Here is an 18,939-nt window from a genome sequence, read left to right on the forward strand (position 1 = left end):
AAAGTGAAAATCCTCTCCAGCAGAGATGAGACAGCAGACAGAATTTCTGGACTTTTAAAGACAGAAGAAAATACAGGGGGAAAAAAGAAAGAAAGAAAATATTAAAGCAGTTTGTAAGGACTTAAGGACTCAATTAAAAGACTTTATATGAAGACTCATAAAACTTGTGACTTATGAGTACTGAGGAAGCATAAGAAACATATTCAACAGAGTAGTATCAGAAAACTTCTAAAATCTTGAAAAAGAAAAGTGCTGATAGGTAGAGATTTTAGAACACCAGAAAAGGCAGATCACATACAAATTTCAGGAGAAAAAAAGATTTTTAAAACTTAAGATTATGATTAGCTATTCAATATCCTTATAGGATCAATGAGACATTTCTTCACATCCAATGTATTTTAATAGTAAAGTAAGAATGGATCTCAATAATGCATGTCTAGCATTCAAGGGTTAAATGTAAAGATTTGAAAACTCAGTATTAAATACAAGCAAAAGTAACAAAATACAATCATATAATCTGAATATAACAAATTTTCAGATAATATAGTTATTTCATTTAGACAAAATACTAAGAAACAAATTATTTTAGTCACAATTTCAAGTATATTTTAGCTCTGTAAAAGAATTAAACATGAACTATAAATTTGATATTAAGCTACATTATTACATTGATTTTTCTGATATTAACCAAATAACTTTTCTGCTTCCTTTTGTTTTCTCTTCCTATCCATTTTATTAATTACAGCCCAACGGTTCTCTTGAACTTTTCTCAGACTTCCATACTTCACAGATCCAGGAGTTGTTAGAGATGAGGGAGTCTAAATACAAAGTAAAATAGTTATTTTTTTTTAATGGCTTTTAAAATTTGCTTTCTGAAATAAAACTTAAAAGATACCTGTTTTGGTGTTCTAACACAAAGATGAGAAGCAGATGGATTGTTATCATTATATAGTTTGTTAAATGTCTCTTCTTCTGAAACCATGCTCTTGAAGAAAAATAGAAATATTATTAGCACTGCCATCATTAACACTGTATTACTGAAACTTTATCAACATACTACATATGAGAAACAAGAATAGAACAAGGAAGGAGGAAACAGGAGGGGATGAGGAGAAAGAAAAAAATGAAAGAAGACAAGAATGAAATCAAAGCCAGGTACTGGTGGCTCATGCCTGTAATCTTAATTACTCAGGAGGCTGAGATCTTAGGACTGCAGTTCAAAACCAGACCGGGCAGAAAGTCCATGAAACTTTCATCTCCAATTAACCACCAGAAAACCAGAAGTGGCACTGTGGCTCAAGTGGTACAATACTCACTGCCTTGAGCTGAAGAGCTCAGGGACAGTGCCCAGAGTCAGAGTTCAAGCCCCAGGACTGACCAAAAACAAGAAAGAAAGAAAGAAAGAAAGAAAGAAAGAAAGAAAGAAAGAAAGAGAAGAAAGAAAGAAAGAAAGAAAAGAAAGAAAGAAAGAAAGAAAGGAAGGAAGGAAGGAAGGAAGGAAGGAAGGAAGGAAGGAAGGAAGGAAGGAAGGGAAAGAAAGAAAGAAAGAAAGAAAGAAAGAAAGAAGAAAGAAAGAAAGAGAAAGAAAGAAAAGAAAGAAAGAAAGAAAGAAAGAAGGAAAGAAAGAAAGAAAGAAGAAAGAAAGAAAAGAAAGAAAGGAAGGAAGGAAGGGGGGAGGGAGGGAGGAAGGAAGGAAGGAAGGAAGGAAGGAAGGAAGGAAGGAAGGAAGGAAGGAAGGAAGGAAGGAAGGAAGGAAGGAAGGAAGGAGAAATAGAAATCAACTCAATTTGCAAAAAAAAAAAAAAAAAAAAAAACCAGATTTTTTTTTTTTCCTGTGCCAGTTCTGGGCCTTGAATTGAGGGCAAGAGCCTTGTTCCTGAGCTTTTGTTCTCAAGGCTAGAACTCTACCACTTAAGCCACAGCTCTACTTCTGGTTTATGGGTGGCTAATAGGAGATAACCAATTAACCTGCCTGGGCTGGCTTCAAACCTTAATCCTCAGATCTCAGCCTCCTGAGTAACTAGGATTAAAGGTGTGAGCCCAGCTGGCATAAAACATTTTACTCATTCCTTTTACTTTCAATCAATTTGTGTCTTTAGATCTAAAATGAGTGTCTTAATCACTATACTGTTTCTAGTTTCTAATTTATCTCTGCCCAATATCCATTTTTTCCCTTCTTCTAGGCGTGGCTCAGTTTTCTCTTCACTTATAGTTGCATAAAGTTTCTTCAGTGTTGGGGACTGAACCAGGGTCTTGCACATACTAAGTAAGCACTCTATCACTTGGGCTAAACTCCAACCTAATGTTTTGACTGCTCATTTAAGGTATTTTTCAAATTAAAACATTTATAATTACAAATTTCCTCTGTGCACTGGCTTTATTGTATCCCATACATTTTGGTATATTGTTTTTCTTTTCTTTCATCTCTAAATATTTTTAAAATTCACTTTATTGTTATTGTAAAAGTGCTGTTCTGAGGGATTACAATTACATGAGTCAGGAAATGAATACATCTCCTTTCGTAAAGTCTTCATCCCCTTTCCACCCACTTTCAATAGTGTTCAGTGAGCTCCACTGTTGAGATTTTTAACCATTTTTTCCCTCGAGTTCTGTACCCTTGCCTCCCACCCCTGATATACATGTGAATATACCATACATAAAGAAGGTAGAATCATCAAAAGATAAAATATTTTTAAAAGAGATCTGTTTTCCTATCTTGAAGTTCATTTTAAGATATATAAGTACATGTGTATGTATATGATTTTATAGAGAGGAACATAGGGGTTGTGCCTTTGTGCTTGTCTCCTAAAAGTGTCTTCTTTTGGACACACTCTGTGTGTCCAAAATACCGTATAATTTATCATATCCCAGTGTGTTCTATATTTAATTTCCACATATCAGAGAGAAGATCTCTAAATCTTTCATCCGTTGAAAGTGTACTGATTTCCATAAATTTTACATTCTAGTTATCATTTTCATACTGATTCTATCTCATTGTGGTTGCACAAAATGCTTTATATGACGTGCATTTTTTTGGGGGGGTGGGGTCAGTCGTGGAGCTAGAACTCTGGGCTTGGGCACTGTCCCTCAGCTCTTCAGCTCAAGGCTACTGCTCTACCACTTGAGCCACAGCGCCACTTCCCGTTTTCTGGTGGTTTATTGGAGATAAGAGTCTCAAGGATTTTCCTACCCAGGCTGGCTTTGAACTGCGATCCTCAGATCTCAACCTCCTGAGTAGCTAGGATCATAGGTGTGAGCCACTGGCACCTGGCTGACGGTGTATTTAAAAAGATGCTCAAGATCTGTAATGTGGAGTAGCATACAGTCTGGAGAATATCCAATGCACATAAGAAAATGTACTCACTGTATTATTGTTTGATAGTGTTCTGTTTGCTAGTGTTGTGTCCCTCAAGTCCTCTCTTACTTTGCTTATGTTTATTTTTCTGGTGATTCTATCCATTACTACAAGTGGTGTAAGTATATTAAAAAAATACTCCAGGATTAGGAATGTGGCTTAGTGGTAGAGTGCTTGCCTAGCATGCAAGAAGCCCTGGGTTCAATGCCTCAGTACCACATAAACAGAAAAGGCCAGAAGTAACGCTGTGGCTCAAGTGGTAGAGTACTAGCCTTGAGCAAAAGAAGCTCAGGGACAATTCCCAGGCCCTGATTTTAAGCCCCAGGGCTGGCAAAAATAAATAAAAATAAAAAATACTACAAAATTGTGTATTTTTTCAATTCTATGAAGTTTTGCCTTGTATATTTTAAAAGCCTGTAAGTTAATGTTTTAAAATGACTTATTTCCTTGCTGTACCAAATCTTTCATTAATATACACTTTTTGTCTATTATACTTTTTGATTTAAAGTCTATTTTATCTGATAATGATATAGCCACACCAGATCTTTTTTGTTACTACATGAAACTTTTTCCATCCTTTCACTTTCAACAAATTGTGTCTTGAGATCAAAAGCAAATGTTAAATACATGTTTTTAAAATTGAATCTGTTGATCTCTGAATTTTGTTTGACTAGTATAACCCTAATTTTTCAAAAATGCCACAAAAGTATAAGGGTTCTGTGTTATAATAAAGGTTTGCTGTATATGTCACTATTGGTGTATACCTTGTACATACACTAAATATACATTAAAAAAATAATGCAAGCCAAATGCTGGTAGCCTAGCTACTCAGGAGGCTGAGATCTGAGGATCATGGTTTGAAGCCAGCCAGGTATAAAAGCCAATGAGATTCTTACCTCCAATTAACTACCAAAAGGTTGCAAGTAAAGCTGTGGCTCAAGTGGCAGAGCACTATCCTTGACAGAAAAAGTAAAAGGACAGCCCACTAGTCCTGAGATCAAGCCCTAGTACCAGCACAGAAAAAAAAAAAAAAAGAATTCAAATAATGAATCAGAAAAGAAGTACTAATTATAATTGTTTTACCAAGAGATCAGTATTTTCTGAACTGTCTGAATGAGTATCAAAGTCAAAGACTGTTCTTCTCTTTTTATTTTTTTCTTCAATGTGTATATTCTTATCTTGTCTTGGATGCTTTTTTATTTTGGTTGGGGTCCTCACTGTATAGACCTATGCAAAAGCAAAAAGGAATACATTATCATATTAACAAAAAGATATATATATATATATATATATATATATATATAAAAGAATGTAATAAATCACCAGGTGCTGGTGGCTCATGACTATAATCCTAGATACTCAGGAGGCTGAGCTCTAAGAATTGTGGTTCAAAGCCAGCCAGAGCAGGAAAGTCCCCTTGAGACTTTTATCTCCAATTAACCATTCAAAAACTGGAAGTGGCACTGTGGCTTAAAGCAGTAGAGTGCTAGACCTTGAGCATAAAGAAGCTCAGGGATAACGTGCAGGCCCTGAGTTCAAGCCCCCTATTAATAAATCATTTCAAGGCAATTTGAGTTTTGAGCAATAAGAAATCTCCATTTCTAGCAAATAATGAAGCAGAAATTTTAACAGAAATTAATTCAGATGTTTTTGATACTAAAAATACTCTTTCTTCCAAAAAATAAAAGGGGCCAGAGGTTCACATCTGTAAACCTATTTATGAGATGTGAGGTTCATAGTTCACAGTCTGAGAAAAATTCCAACAAGATCCTATCTCTAATTAAGTAGCATAGCACTGGTCTGGGAAGTATAGCTCAAGCAGTAGAGACTCAGCTATGAGCAAAAAAGCTAAGCAAAAGCTCGAGTCTCTGAGTAAAGCCCTGGTACTAACACATAATACGCACACAAATTCACTTTCTTTGTTCTTTCCTGAGTTATGCCAAAAAAGACAGAAAAAGTAGTATACAAAGAGACAAAATAAAGCTGGGTGCTGGTGGCACGTGGCTGTGTAATCCTAGCTACTCAGGAGGCTGAGATACAAGGATCATAAGAAAAGTCCATGATGGGGCTGGGAAGGTAGCTCGGCGGTAGAGTGCATGCCTTGCAAGCATGAGGCACTGGGTTCGATTCCTCAGCACCACATAAACAGAAAAAGCCGGAAGTGGCACTGTGGCTCCAGTGGTAGAGCGCTAGCCTTGAGCTGACAGCACCCAGACCCAGAGTACTTAGGAGGCTGAGATCTGAGGATCCTGGTTCAAAGCCAGCCCGGGTAGGAGAGACCGTGAGACTCCTATCTCCAATAAACCACCAGAAAACCGGAAGTGGCGCTGTAGCTCAAGTGGTAGAGCGCTCACCTTGAGCTGAAGAGCTGAGGGACAGCGCCCAGGCCCAGAGTTCAAGCCCCGCAACCGACAAAACAAAACAAAACAACCATGATCCTTTATAGCTAGAATGACAGGCCTGAGCCATTGGCACCTAAGTATATGTCTTTTTTTCTTTATTTTTTTATTTTATTTATTTATTTATTTTTTTTTTTTGGGGTTCGGTCGTGGGGCCTGAACTCTGGGCCTGAGCACTGTCCCTCAGCTCTTCAGCTCAAGGCTAGCACGCTACCACTTGCGCCATAGCACCACTTCTGGCTTTTTTTTTTTTCCTGCTTATGTGGTGCTGAGGAATCAAACCCAGGGCCTCAGGCATGCAAGGCAAGTGCTCTACCACTGAGCTACCTTCCCAGCCCCTTTTCTTTATTTTTTTAACTGGATTTTTAATCTTTCCCTACTCCTTTTTCTCATTCTTTTTCTTTGTTCCTCCTTTCCTTTTTTCTTAATTTTGCTCATATTTCTTTTTCCCTTTCCCTTCTTCCTCTTCATATCATTCTTTTATTATTAGCTACCTTATGAATATTTAACTTCACAGTTCAGTCTACATTACTTTTACCACTTTTCTGTGCTTATTGATTGTGTATTAGCTGTCTTTAATTGGTTTTTCTTACATTTATCTGGTTTCTTTTAGCATTTCTGCTATTATGGCAGATGGATGATATAATGATATTAATTCAGGACTTGGATGAAGAATTAAAGAGATAGAGACTGTAAACAACAAATTTCAAAAGCAAATCAAGTGAAAACTGAATAGCATCAATAGTAGACTATACCAAGCAGAAGAAAGGATATAAGAGGTTGAAGACAAGTCAAGAAAATATCATGATCATAATCTTCAGGACCTCAAGGACATGTTAAAGACTACATATATGACTCTGTGGTATAGAAGAAGGCACTGAGATATAAAGACATAGAAAACCTACTCAATAAAATTACAGCAGATAACCTCCAAATCTAGGTAAAGAAACGAACATCCAAAAACAGGTGGCAATTAAACCCTAATCGGTTAAGTCCAGAATCTTTCCATTATGGTTTTAGTGATAATGTAAATAAATGTCAATTCTCCAGTTAAAAGAGGTACAATAAATTAAAAACAAGATCTAACTATTTGCTTTCTGCACAAAACTCTTTGACTGGCAAAGAAACAGACTGACAGTGAAGGATGGAAAATGGTATTTTAAGCAAGTGGAATTCAAAACTAAGAAGTAGCCATAATGATATTTGACAAAACAGATTTTAAGCCCAAATTAGTCAAAAGAGATATTAATAAAGGGAACAATCCATCAAGAAGATATAATGACTGTAAATATATATGCATCAAGTATTGGTATGTACATTTTTTCATAAAATAAAGGAACATTAGATCTGGAGCCAGTAATAGTGAATGATTTCACTTTCATCAATGGAGACCAAAAAAATCAGCATACAATCTTCATAGACATCTACAGAATATTCCTCTCAACATCCATGGAATGCAGCCCATAGAATTTTCTCCAATACAGAGCACATATTAAGGAATAAAGCAGATCTTTTTAAAATGAATTTCTTATATTGTATCATATAATAAAACCATCAATCGGCAGCAAGAAACTACATAAAATATAATAAAACATGGAGAATGAATACTATACTTTGAATAATCAGTGGTTTGAGGAAATTAGGAATCAAAATTCCTATAATCAAATGAAAAAGAAAACAAAATCGCTAGATTGTGAATAAAGGGATATAAGGATAAAGGGATGTAGCAAAGGATACAGCTAAGATTTATAACCACAAATGTACACCTTAAAAAAAAAATCAGCCAGGGCTGGGAAGGTGGCTCAGTGGTAGAGCGCTTGCCTTGCATGTATGAGGCCCTGGGTTCGATTCCTCAGCACCACATAAGCAAAAAGAAAAAAGCCGGAAGTGGCGCTGTGGCTCAAGTGGTAGAGCGCTAGCCTTGATCTGAAGGGCTGGGGACAGCGCCCAGGCCCAGAGTTCAGGCCCACGACCAGACCCCTCCCCCCCCAAAAAATCAGCCAAGCACCAGTGGCTCCCACCTGTAATCTTAGCTACTCAGAGGCTGAGATCTGAAGATCATGGTTCAAAGCCAAGCCAGGCAGGAAAGTCTGCAAGACCCTTATCTCCCATTAACCCCAAAAAGCCAGAAGTGGAGCTATTGCTCAAGTGGTAGAGTGCTAGCAATGAGCATAAAAGCTCAGTGACAGCACCCAGGCCCTGAGGTCAAGTACCAGGACCAGCACAAAAAAAAAGAAATCAAGACAGATTTCAAATAAATAATTTGATGCACTTCAAGCTCTTTAAAAAAAGTGAGAAAAGGTCAATGATAATTACTACATGAAAGAAATAATAAATATCAGAGTGGAAATTAATGACATGAAGACTTAAAAAATACAAAGAAAACAATGAAACAAAGAATTGATTCATTAAAAAAGAAAATAAGATTGACAAATCTTTAGCTACACTAACCCAAAAGGGAGGGGGAAACAGAAAATACAAATTAGTAAAATTTGAGATGAAAGGAGTACAGTAGATAACACTAAACTCCAGAAAATCATTAGGGTATATTTTTGGAAACTTATTTTCAAATTGGAAATGCTAGAAAAAAAACTGAATAAATTTCTAGACATATATGACCTACCAAAATTGAACCAAGGAGATACAAACAACCTAAAAAGTTAAATGTAGTGACACTGCAGCAATAATAAGTCTCTAAAACAAAGAGAATAATTCAGAAACATGGATTCAAGGCTGAATTCTGACATTTAAACAACACCATGCTCCAATGGCTCACACCTTTAATCCAAACTACTCTTTAGCCTCCATCTCCAATTAGGCAATGAAATGCCATACTGAAGGCATAGCTCAACTGGTAGAGTGCAAGCCAAAAACAAGCAAACTAACGAAATGCATGCAGCCCTAACTACAAGATCAAGTACACACACCAGCAACAACAAACACTAATGCATTTCTAGCCATTCCATAAAAAAGAAAGAGAAGGCCAGGCACCGGTGGCTCATCCCTGTAATCCTAGCTACTTAGGAGGCTGAGATCCGAGGATAGTGGTTCAAAGCCAGCCCAAGCAGGAAAGTCTTTGAGACTCCAATAAACCACCAGAAAACTGGAAGTAGAGCTGTGGCTCACTTGGTAGAGTGCTCACCTTGAGCTGAAGAGCTCAGGAACAATGCCCAGGCTCAAGACCAACAAAGGAAAAAAAGAGAGAAAAAGAGAAGGAATGCTTCCAAACTCATCCAATGGCCAGTATTACACTAAAGCCAAAACTGGATAAGACAAAAAAAAAAAAAAAAAAGAGTGAGAGAAAACTATAGATAAACTTCCTTCATGAACACAGACACAAAATTCCTTAATGAAATCCTAACAACTGAATCGAAAAATCACATTATAAAGTTCATAAGCCATGCTCAAGATGGATTTATTCCAGGAATGCAAGGATAACACAACATTCTCAAATAAATATAATAACAAATAAAATCAAGGTTAAAAGATCAGAGTTGGAACTGGGAAGGTGGCTCAGTGGTAGAGTGCTTGCCTTGCATGCATGAGGCCCTGGGTTCGATTCCCCAGCACCACATAAGCAAAAAGAAAAAAGCCGGAAATGGTGCTGTGGCTCAAGTGGTAGAGTGCTAGCCTTGAGCTGAAGAGCTGAGGGACAGCGCCCAGGCCCAGAGTTCAGGCCTCACCACCCGACCAAAAAAAAAAGATCACAGAGTCATCTCAATAGATGCAGGAAAAGCCTTTGGCAAAATTCAAAGCCTTTTCATAATAAAAGCCTGGAAAAACTAAAAACACAAGGAAAATAATCCAACATAATAAAGACTATGTAGAACAAACCTGTTGCCAACATATTCCAAATAGCGAAGACTTGAAAACATTTCCACTAAAGAACAAGAAAAGGGTGCTGCCTCTCTCCATTCTTATTCAACAGTGTTTGAATTCTTAGCCAGAGCAATAAGGCGAAATAAATGAATACAAGTAAGTCAAGAAGGAGTCAAATCATTCCACTTTGCACAGTTTATGATTGCATACTTAAAATACCCTAATGACTTCACTAGAAGACACTTAGATATGACGAACATTTTCAAGCAAAGTAGCAAACTACAAAATCAGCATGCAAAAATCTGTATAACTTTTCTCTACACCAATAACAAATAGCCTGAGAAAGAAATCAGGAAAACAATCTCTCAGATGCAGTTTTTTCCATTCCCAATTACTTTAAGGAAACAAAAAAAATAGCATGAAATTTCAATGTAGTAGGTAAAGACAAACTGAATACATACTGTGAGGGCACTGGAAGCTTATACCTGTAATCCTAAGTATTCAGGAGGCTGAGATTGAGAATCATAGTTCAAAAAACAAGCCTGAGCAGGAAAGCCTGAAAGAATCTTATCTCCAATTAATGACCAAGAAGCCAGATGTAGAGCTGTGGCTCAAGTGGTAGAGTGTTAGCCATGAGCAAAAAGGTAAAAAAGTGCCTAGGCTCTGAGTTCAAGCCCCAGCACTGGCACCCATGCACCCCCCGCACCCCCACTGCCACACAATTGAAATACTTTTCACTTCAACTTGTAAGAGAAGTGAATCAGGAACTCCAAGAGTGGGCTTATAAAGGTGTCAAAAAGAAGAGACTGACATCTCAATCCCTAAAAGGATATGAACCTAGAAAACCAAGTTGTTTAGCTTCGTTTCTAGTTGGGCAGAGAAAATGGAAATTAGAAAGCTACCAATGGCCAAGAGCAGAACAATGTAAGAAAGAGAAAATTCTGCACAGCTATTTGGCATGGCAAGGTCATGGAGGTTCACTAGAGCTTAACAAACATATGGATGATAGCTAATGTTAAGTCACCTTGCTTGTACTATCTACTCCAAGATGACTGCAAAATAAAGGACTCTAGCAAGATGGGGTCAGATAAAGAGTAAAAGGAGCAAATGGATAACAATGTTAACCATCAAGTCAGAACCTGATTTCCCACATTAGATTTATGCATTGGTAAATGAATGACCAGCAAGTTACTGCAAGTTATTATACTGATAAATATCAGCTCAAGATACCAATAAGTTGTGTGAACTAAAAAAAAATGAAAGCATTTCACACTCAGTAGATTCATATGTGTATATGTTATTAGGTATAGATTCATGAAACCAGAACCTTTTTATTTATAAAATTACTATCTTAGAAATTTTAGCAACGAACCTTTGGTAATGATGAAGATAAATTGCCTTTACTCCACAGATAGTCTCTTTTATCTTTGGATTTGCCATGGTCGACTGATGAAAAATTTCGAGATATATTTTGTGGAGGAGTTGCTTTAGAATCAAATTTCTGGTAAGGAACTTTAGATGATTCCAGTGCATATGTCTGTGTTTTCTGAATCAAACAAAAGTGAATAAAACCATCATTAATTTTATTGTTTGATTTGTGTGACAGGGTCTCATGATGTAGCCCAGACTTACCTCAAACTCCAGGTCCTCCTGCCTCAGTCTAAGTTGTTTTGTTTCGTTTTTTTTTGTCCGTCATGGGTCTTGAACTCTGGGCCTGGGTGCTGTCCCTTAGCTCTTTAGCTCAAGGCTAGCGCTCTACCACCTATGCCACAGTACCACTTCCGGTTTTCTGGTGGTTAGTTGGAGATAAGAGTCTCATGGACTTTTTTGCCTAGGATGGCTTTGAACCAAGATCCTATTATTACAGGCGTTGAGATACTGGAGCCTGGCTTCAGTCTAAGTTTTGAGATTACAGGTTTATACTATCAGGTCTGGCTCCTAATGGTTATAGTTACTTCTGTAAAATAACTAGTAGTATTAGGACTGAAATGAACTAGAATTTAATTCCAGATGTATTACTGATCAGAGTCCATTTAAGATGTATATAGTATCCACTGCTGCTTATATTCACAAAGCTACTGTTAAAACAAGTGAGATTTCAACTATCTATTGATCAGAAGCTGAAGATTCTTAAAAAAAAATCTCCTGTGGTAAAAAAAAAAAACAACTTCAATCTATCCTTCATTCTAATGGCCTAAAACCCACAGAATAATTTCCTTCATCCTATGTTTTCATTCATTTTTTTCCTCCTTCTATTTCTCCCTCCCTTTCTCCCTAGTCTCTTTCTTTTCCCTCTCCTCATTTAATCCTCCTCTCTACCTTTCTTCCCTCTCAATTTCAGCAGCCTCATTTATGCTCAAAAACGGGGGAAATCATAGTAAATAATGAGAAGCCAGCTACTCAATAGGCACAGGCCACAGAACTCGAATTTGTTGCTGTTTTATCGATCATGGGGCTTGAACTTGGGCCTGGGCACTGAACCTCAGCTCTTCAGCTCAAGGTGAGCACTCTACCACTTGAGCCACAGCATCACTTCCGGTTTTCTGGTACTTTATTGGAGATAAGAGTCTAACGGGCTTTCCTGCCTGGGCTGGCTTTGAACTGCGATCCTCAGATCTCAGCCTCCTGAGTAGCTAGGATTATAGGTGCCTAGCTGGATCTCGAGTTTGAATCTAGCCAAGGTAAAGTCATGAGACCCTATCTCAATAACAAATAAAAACAAAAGAGCTGGAGACATAGCTCAAGTAGTAGATTCTAAAAATAAACAAATTGAACTTTTAAATAACTGACATTATTTCAACTCATTTCCATTCATCCTTTTTCTACTTTGTATACTCATTTCTTTACCACCTAACCCAGATTTTTAGTAAAAGTTAGTTATAGGCGAGGTGCTAGACAAGCACTTTACTACTGAGTTACATATCTGACCCTCAAATCTAGTAACAATTGACTTAATGGAATCTTACATGAAACTTATGTTATTACTTTCTATTTTGCCTCTTCTTTGGTCACTGTCATCTCCATAAGTGCAATTATGGCAATCATTTATTTAAAAGAATGTAACACACACTCACACATTCCCAAAGTTGGTGGTTGTATTTACACTGATTTTAAATAGTAGATATGAAAGTACAAGATTATATGTCTGTATGACTATTTGGAAAAATACTTCTAAATATTTTACTAGATATATAAATATCTAATTATTTACCTAGATAACTTCTAAATATTTTGCTAGCTAACTTTAAATATCCAAGCATCTGCAGGCTCAAATTTATTCATCTTTATAAAACCAAGAAGCTAAACAAAGTGATTTGTAGCTTTCTTGACTAGTTCTAGTAATTATGAAATGACTCATTTTTTCCAGCATGTATAAATTTTGGTATCCTTTCTTCAAAGTTCTATTTCTGTATCCTTTTCCCTACATATTTCTACATCATCCTTAATAGCACAGTTCTAATAAAAGTAATTCTTTTCCTGCTTCCTGGATTTGTAAGGAGTTACAATTAGAACATTCAAACATGACAAGCTGAAGGTTCCAACTGTAGGCCTGAGAAAAGCAATTTAAAGTTGCTGTATCACCATCTTGTGGTTATGTCAGGGAACTGACATTTACCTGATGGCCTAATAAGACCCTTCTCATCCCACACTGGAGAATACTTATCCCTTTACATAATTATAGCCATCATGGAAACACACCTTCCCTTTCAAATTATATTTTATGAATGTTATACTACCAGTCATAAATATACACAGAACTTTTAAACAAAAACTATCTCATGGACTTTAGTATCATAACGCTCTTATTTCATGGCATGAAGAAGTATCTTATCCCAAGTCATAAACACTTGATAAACTTGATGACTATTATATAATGACTGTGATATTTCAGTAGTGTAGCCAAAAGTGACCTAGTTGTATTTCATGTCTTTGGTTTTGTTTTGTTGTGTATTTGTCAGTTGTGGGTGGGTGCTCTACCACTTGAGCCACAGCACCACTTCCGGTTTTCTGGTGGTTTATTGGAGATAAGAGTCTCACGGACTTTCTTGCCTGGGCTAGCTTTGAACCATGATCCTCCTATCTCAGCCTCCTGAGTAGCTAGGATTACAGGCATGAGCAACCGGTATTGTTTAAACACATATACTATCCAAACATCCCAGATAATATAGACAGCAGATAATATCTTATAACAGACACAAAGATTTTTTGTTATACTATATTTATTACAGAATTATATATGAACTAAAACATCTCAGTAATAGAGTCTACATTTATAAAAGAATATTAGTGTTTAAACAATTTACTTATCTTTATCAATCACTAAGACTATAGTCCTGTTGGTTTATTTTATTATGATGATAATTTCTTCAAATACAATGTTTTCAAGTATCTTAGTGTTGTATCTGAGACAAGAAAGCACTAAATATTCTCTAATAGGTTCAATATGTCCTTCTTCTCTGTCTTTAAAATCAAATGTTACAAAACTGGGCCTAACAAGTGAGCTGTTCCCAAAACCATGCTGATTCTCACTTTCAGTTTGATTATAATCATAACGTGTGTGGGGACTGAGAAGACTATAATTTGTACTTATTTTCAAAATATTGGTCAAATTACAATTCTTCTTCAAAAATCCTGTCTTATCAAATCATTATAGAGTCTTCTTCCCATATCTGGAGCTTTCTTACATGTTTCCTTTCCATGATCCACTAGGATAACATTCCTAACTTTTCACTGCTTCCTTAGGGAGACATAATGACTTCAAGTGACTGGTAAAACTTGAAGGAAACACCAGACAAATACAGATAGTACAGTCCCTTTCTTATTCCTCCTCTTAAACACAAGAGAGAGCAGTTATCTGCCCTGTTTCTTTATCCATAAATTTACAACAACAGGCTATCATGAAGGTAGGTCTATCTCAGGTCAAGGTCTACTTATGACAAAATAGGTAAATCTGTCTAATTTAGTATTTTAGGATTTAAGAAACTCTTCTAGCACATGTAAGGTCCTGAGTTCAGTCCACAGTAGGATATAGGTTCTCTTGTTATTGGCTATAAACCATATTATCCAATATTGGTTATCAACAATAAATATTGTTTTGAGAATCTTTCATCTCAGTTGGTTCAGAATTGAAACAGGAAAACAAAATTCATTTATTCAGTATTCTCAAAACTCAAATTAAGACTGAAGGTATTTCTCAAGTGATAGAACACCCACAGTAAACAAAAACTCAAAATAGAAGCCAGGCGCCGGTGACTCATACCTGTAATCCTAGCTACTCAGGAAGCTGAGATCTGAGGATCCCAATTCAAAGCCAGCCCAGGCAGGAAAGCCCATTAGACTCTTATCTCCAGTTAATCACCAGAAAACCTGAAGTGGCACTGTGGCTCAAGTGGCAGAAATCTAAATATAAACTTTAGAATATTTTTGGAAGTGCTAAAGGTCAAACCTAGGGCCTGTATGTGTGTTAGATAATGCTCTACAATTACTATATCCTCAGCCAGCATCAGATTTTTTTTTTTTGTGGGTCATGGGGCTTGAACTCTGGGCCTGGGCACTGTCCCTCAGCTCTTCAGCTCAAGGCTAGAGAGCTCTACCACTTGAGCCAGCATACCACTTCCAGTTTTCTGAGTAGTTTATTAGAGATAAGAGTCTCACAGACTTTCCTGCCCCAGCTGGCTTTGAACCATGATCCTCAGATTTCAGCCTTCCAAGTAGCTAGGATTACAGACGTGAGCCACCAGCACCCGGCAGCATCAGAATTTTTTTTTTTTTTTTGTCAGTCATGGGGCTTGAACTCTGGGTCTGGGCGCTGTCCCTCAGCTCTTCAGCTTAAGGCAAGCGCTCTACCACTTGAGCTACAGCACCACTTCCAGTTTTCTAGTGGTTTATTGGAGATAGGAGTCTCACGGTCTTTCCTGCTTGGGCTGGCTTTGAACCTTGATCCTCAGATCTCAGCCTCCTGAGTAGCTAGGATTACAGGCATGAGTCACCAGTGCCCGGCTGCATGAGAATTTTTAATCAAAGTATATTACCTTTACATAGAGAAACTTCTCAGAGGGAATACATAGGAGTATGTACCTAATTTAAGATGATACAGGCTTGGAAGATGGCTCAGTGGTAGAGTGCTTTCCTTGCAAGCATGAGGCCCTGGGTTCAATTCCTCAGCACCATATAAGCAGAAAAAGCCAGAAGTGGCGCTGTGGCTCAAGTGGTAGGGCGCTAGCCTTGAGCTGAAGAGCTGAAGGACAGTGCCTAGACCCAGAGTTCAGCCCCCACGACTGACAAAAAAAAAAAAAAGAGAAAAGATGATACTATAGAAAGAATTATAAAGACTAAAATTATCTCTAAAGGACAAAGAGTTTTGAAAATTCTGGCTAATGTTTGAGAATTAATCAACAGTGTGAAGTAATTTAAGAACTAAAATTATATATGTTATCTTCTTATTTACGAACAAAAATATTTCTAAGTAAATGTTATAAAGTAAATTTGTTATCACAAGAACAAAATTACATAAAACTCTTACCTTGTCTACTTTTTCTTTTGGAATGACTATATTTTCTTTGGCATCTCTTTTCAGTTTTTCCTATTAAATATTTAACACATACAAAATCATCATTACTATAATAATAAATAACGAATCTTCATACTAAAATCTTTTCTATTAAATATTTTTAAAAAAGCAATTAGCCTTTGGCTCACAGCTATAAATCCTAGGTATTCTGGAAGATGAAATCTGAGGATCATGTTTGAAGCCAGCCCAGGCAGAAAAGTCTATGAGACTCTTATCTCCAATTAATCACCAAAAAAAACCAGAAGTAGAGATGTAGTTAAAGTGGTAGAGAGACAGCACCCACATTTTAAGTTCAAGTCCCATGAACCCCCCAAAAAAGTATCTGTCTCAATCTTCTAAAATAATAAAAAAATTAGTTCCTTTTTATAGAAATTTTTTAGTTATTTTAAGTAGTTGTACAAGGAGTTTCAATTCCATGTGTAATTTCATGAGTACAATGCATCTTGATCATTATCTCCCCTTCCATCATTCTGCCTCATCTCTGCCAATCCCACACATTCCCCAAAGGTACAAGGTTCCACTTCTACATATATACATTGAATATTAAAACTATATTCACCCAACCTCCATATCTCCATTCATCAGTTATTTGGTTTTAAATATTTTTTATTATTCTGTTTTCTAGTGTGTTATCTGTAAGATTAAGTATCTTAAATGCTGACTCTCAGCTTATTTATAAAATGAACTTTTACTGAAGAATAGTGTGTATACAGAAAGAGTCTAAATAAAAATCAAAGAAAACTTAGTCAGAGGAGCAAGTGTTATATACTAAACTACAAGATTTATTCAGTAAGAAAAAAGAAAATTTAAGCCTGACCTACAGAAATGAAAATGGAATATGCATGTAATATGACAATCATCAATAGAACACTTTTAGTCCCAGTAGCAACCCATAAAAAGTTTCAGAGAAGGGAAATTTTCCAAGAACTTCAAATAATCAAATTTATGTTGCCAGGGCTGGAGGCATGGCTTAAATGGTAGAAGTCCTGCCTTTCAAGGACAAGGGCCTAAGTTCAAACCTCAGTACCATTTTTTAAAATGTCTGTTTTCTCATAATGCCTATGTCTATATCTATTTTCAGTGCGTATACAAAGTACTTCTCCTACAATACTGCTAGTAACCAAAGAACTCAACTAATCAAAAAAAGAAGCTGGCAATAAACTGACTTAATATATGTATTGCTGTTACTATTATGTATCCTGTCATCCATAATGGTTGATATTTGGTTATGAAAACTAGGATCAACTCAAACCTACTGGGCTGGAATGCTGTCTTCTAGGACAGTGTATTTACTAAACGTGCAATATTTCATTAACTCTCAGAATGTCTTGGATTCTAGAGGGAAGAAACCATCTTCTATAACTGCCCATCTCTTTATCTTTTGCTGATAGGAAAGGTATCAGGCAAATAGATCAAGAGCTCTTAGTTTCAGAAATAGGTATTACTAAAGTTTGTATATAATCTGAATATATGAAATGTACCTACGGCATGGCTTGGCAAAGAGAGATGAACTTGAGCCACCAGAGGAGAGAACAACATCCCTGCGACCAAGTTTCAGACTATAAATAAAAAGAAAGCCTAGGGGTCTTTATGGACAAACTCTTGCAATAACTCACCCTTATCACATCCTTCCTAGAATGTGTGTTCTGGGAACAAAAATATTGAGACTCATGAATTATTAAAAATTGCTTTAGCAAATACTGATTCTTAGAGATCTATAATGTTATGCTTATTTTTTACCAGTTAAAAGTGAAAGAAGAGCAGAGCTGGGTGACAAACAACATTTAATCTGTCTATTTTTCATGAGCTTTCCAAAACCTAAAAACTGTGGTCATTTCTTTAGATACTGATAAACAGTTTGAATAAGTAAATTCAGCAAGTGACATATCCTCACTGTGTTTCTGACCATAGAGAGATTTGACAGTTGGAATGATCAACTAGAAAACCTTGAAACTCGCTGTTCATATGAAGATAGTAAATAAACTTCAATCACTAGGCAAAGTCCCCTCAAAGAGCATTTGCCTAGTGTGGGAGAGGCTTTAGGTTCAAGCCTTAGCATGTCAAGAAGGAAAGGGAAAGGAAAAAGGAAAATGAAAACAAAAGAAGAAAAGAAGAAAAGGAAAGGGGAAAGGGCAGGGAAGAAGGAAGGGTAGGGAAAGTAAAAGGGAAAAGAAAGGAGAAAAGAAAGAGGAAAAGGAGTGGAAGGAAAATGACAAAGGAAGGGAAAGGAAATCAAACTATGAAACTGTAAGGAAGTCAATATATTTTAACTCGAAGTTAACTAGGGGTCATCTGGTAAGCTACTTCATAGTATATAGGTAAAAATGGTAATTATCATATTAACTGAGATCAAAATTAACAACTAAAAAACTACACATTAAACATAAATATTAAATGTAAATATGAATATCAAGTTAAACAGACACAGTAATCATGGTTAAAAATGGAATACGTATTTTTATAAATCTTGACTATATTATATAGTAAAATAAATGCCAAATTATATCTTGATGGGGAAAAGATGAAGTAGGAGGAAGTGCTAATATATTATTTCAAAATATAAAGTTAACTAGTAAAGACAGATACTGGTGACTCATGCCTGTAATCCTAGCTACTCAGGAGGCTGAAATCTGGAAGATTTCAAAGCTAGCTTAGGCAGAAATTCACTCGATTCTATCTCCAAAAGAATTAGCAAGCCAGGTACTAATGGCTCACATCTGTAATCCTAGCTACTAAAGAGGTTAAGATCTAGGATCACAGTTCAAAGCCAGCCCAGGCAGAAAAGTCCATGAAAC

The 18,939-nt window shown here is 36.4% G+C and overlaps 1 protein-coding gene across 1 annotated transcript in view; it reads right to left on the bottom strand.

The window, feature by feature from the left end:
• Positions 1 to 683: 683 nt before the first annotated feature.
• Sycp1 (synaptonemal complex protein 1) overlaps positions 684 to 18,939 on the bottom strand; it is a 110,176-nt gene continuing 91,920 nt past the window's right edge. Inside the window, exons 28-32 of the mRNA XM_042692294.1 lie at positions 16,097 to 16,156; positions 10,946 to 11,119; positions 4,439 to 4,582; positions 896 to 985; positions 684 to 818 (exon numbers count right to left, since the gene is read on the bottom strand). Of these exons, the coding sequence (XP_042548228.1) occupies positions 684 to 818; positions 896 to 985; positions 4,439 to 4,582; positions 10,946 to 11,119; positions 16,097 to 16,156 (603 nt within the window). The remainder of the gene's footprint in view (positions 819 to 895; positions 986 to 4,438; positions 4,583 to 10,945; positions 11,120 to 16,096; positions 16,157 to 18,939) is intronic.

Source organism: Dipodomys spectabilis, unplaced genomic scaffold (genome assembly GCF_019054845.1).
Source record: "Dipodomys spectabilis isolate Male_0828 unplaced genomic scaffold, ASM1905484v1 ptg000148l, whole genome shotgun sequence".
Taxonomy (NCBI): domain Eukaryota; kingdom Metazoa; phylum Chordata; class Mammalia; order Rodentia; family Heteromyidae; genus Dipodomys; species Dipodomys spectabilis.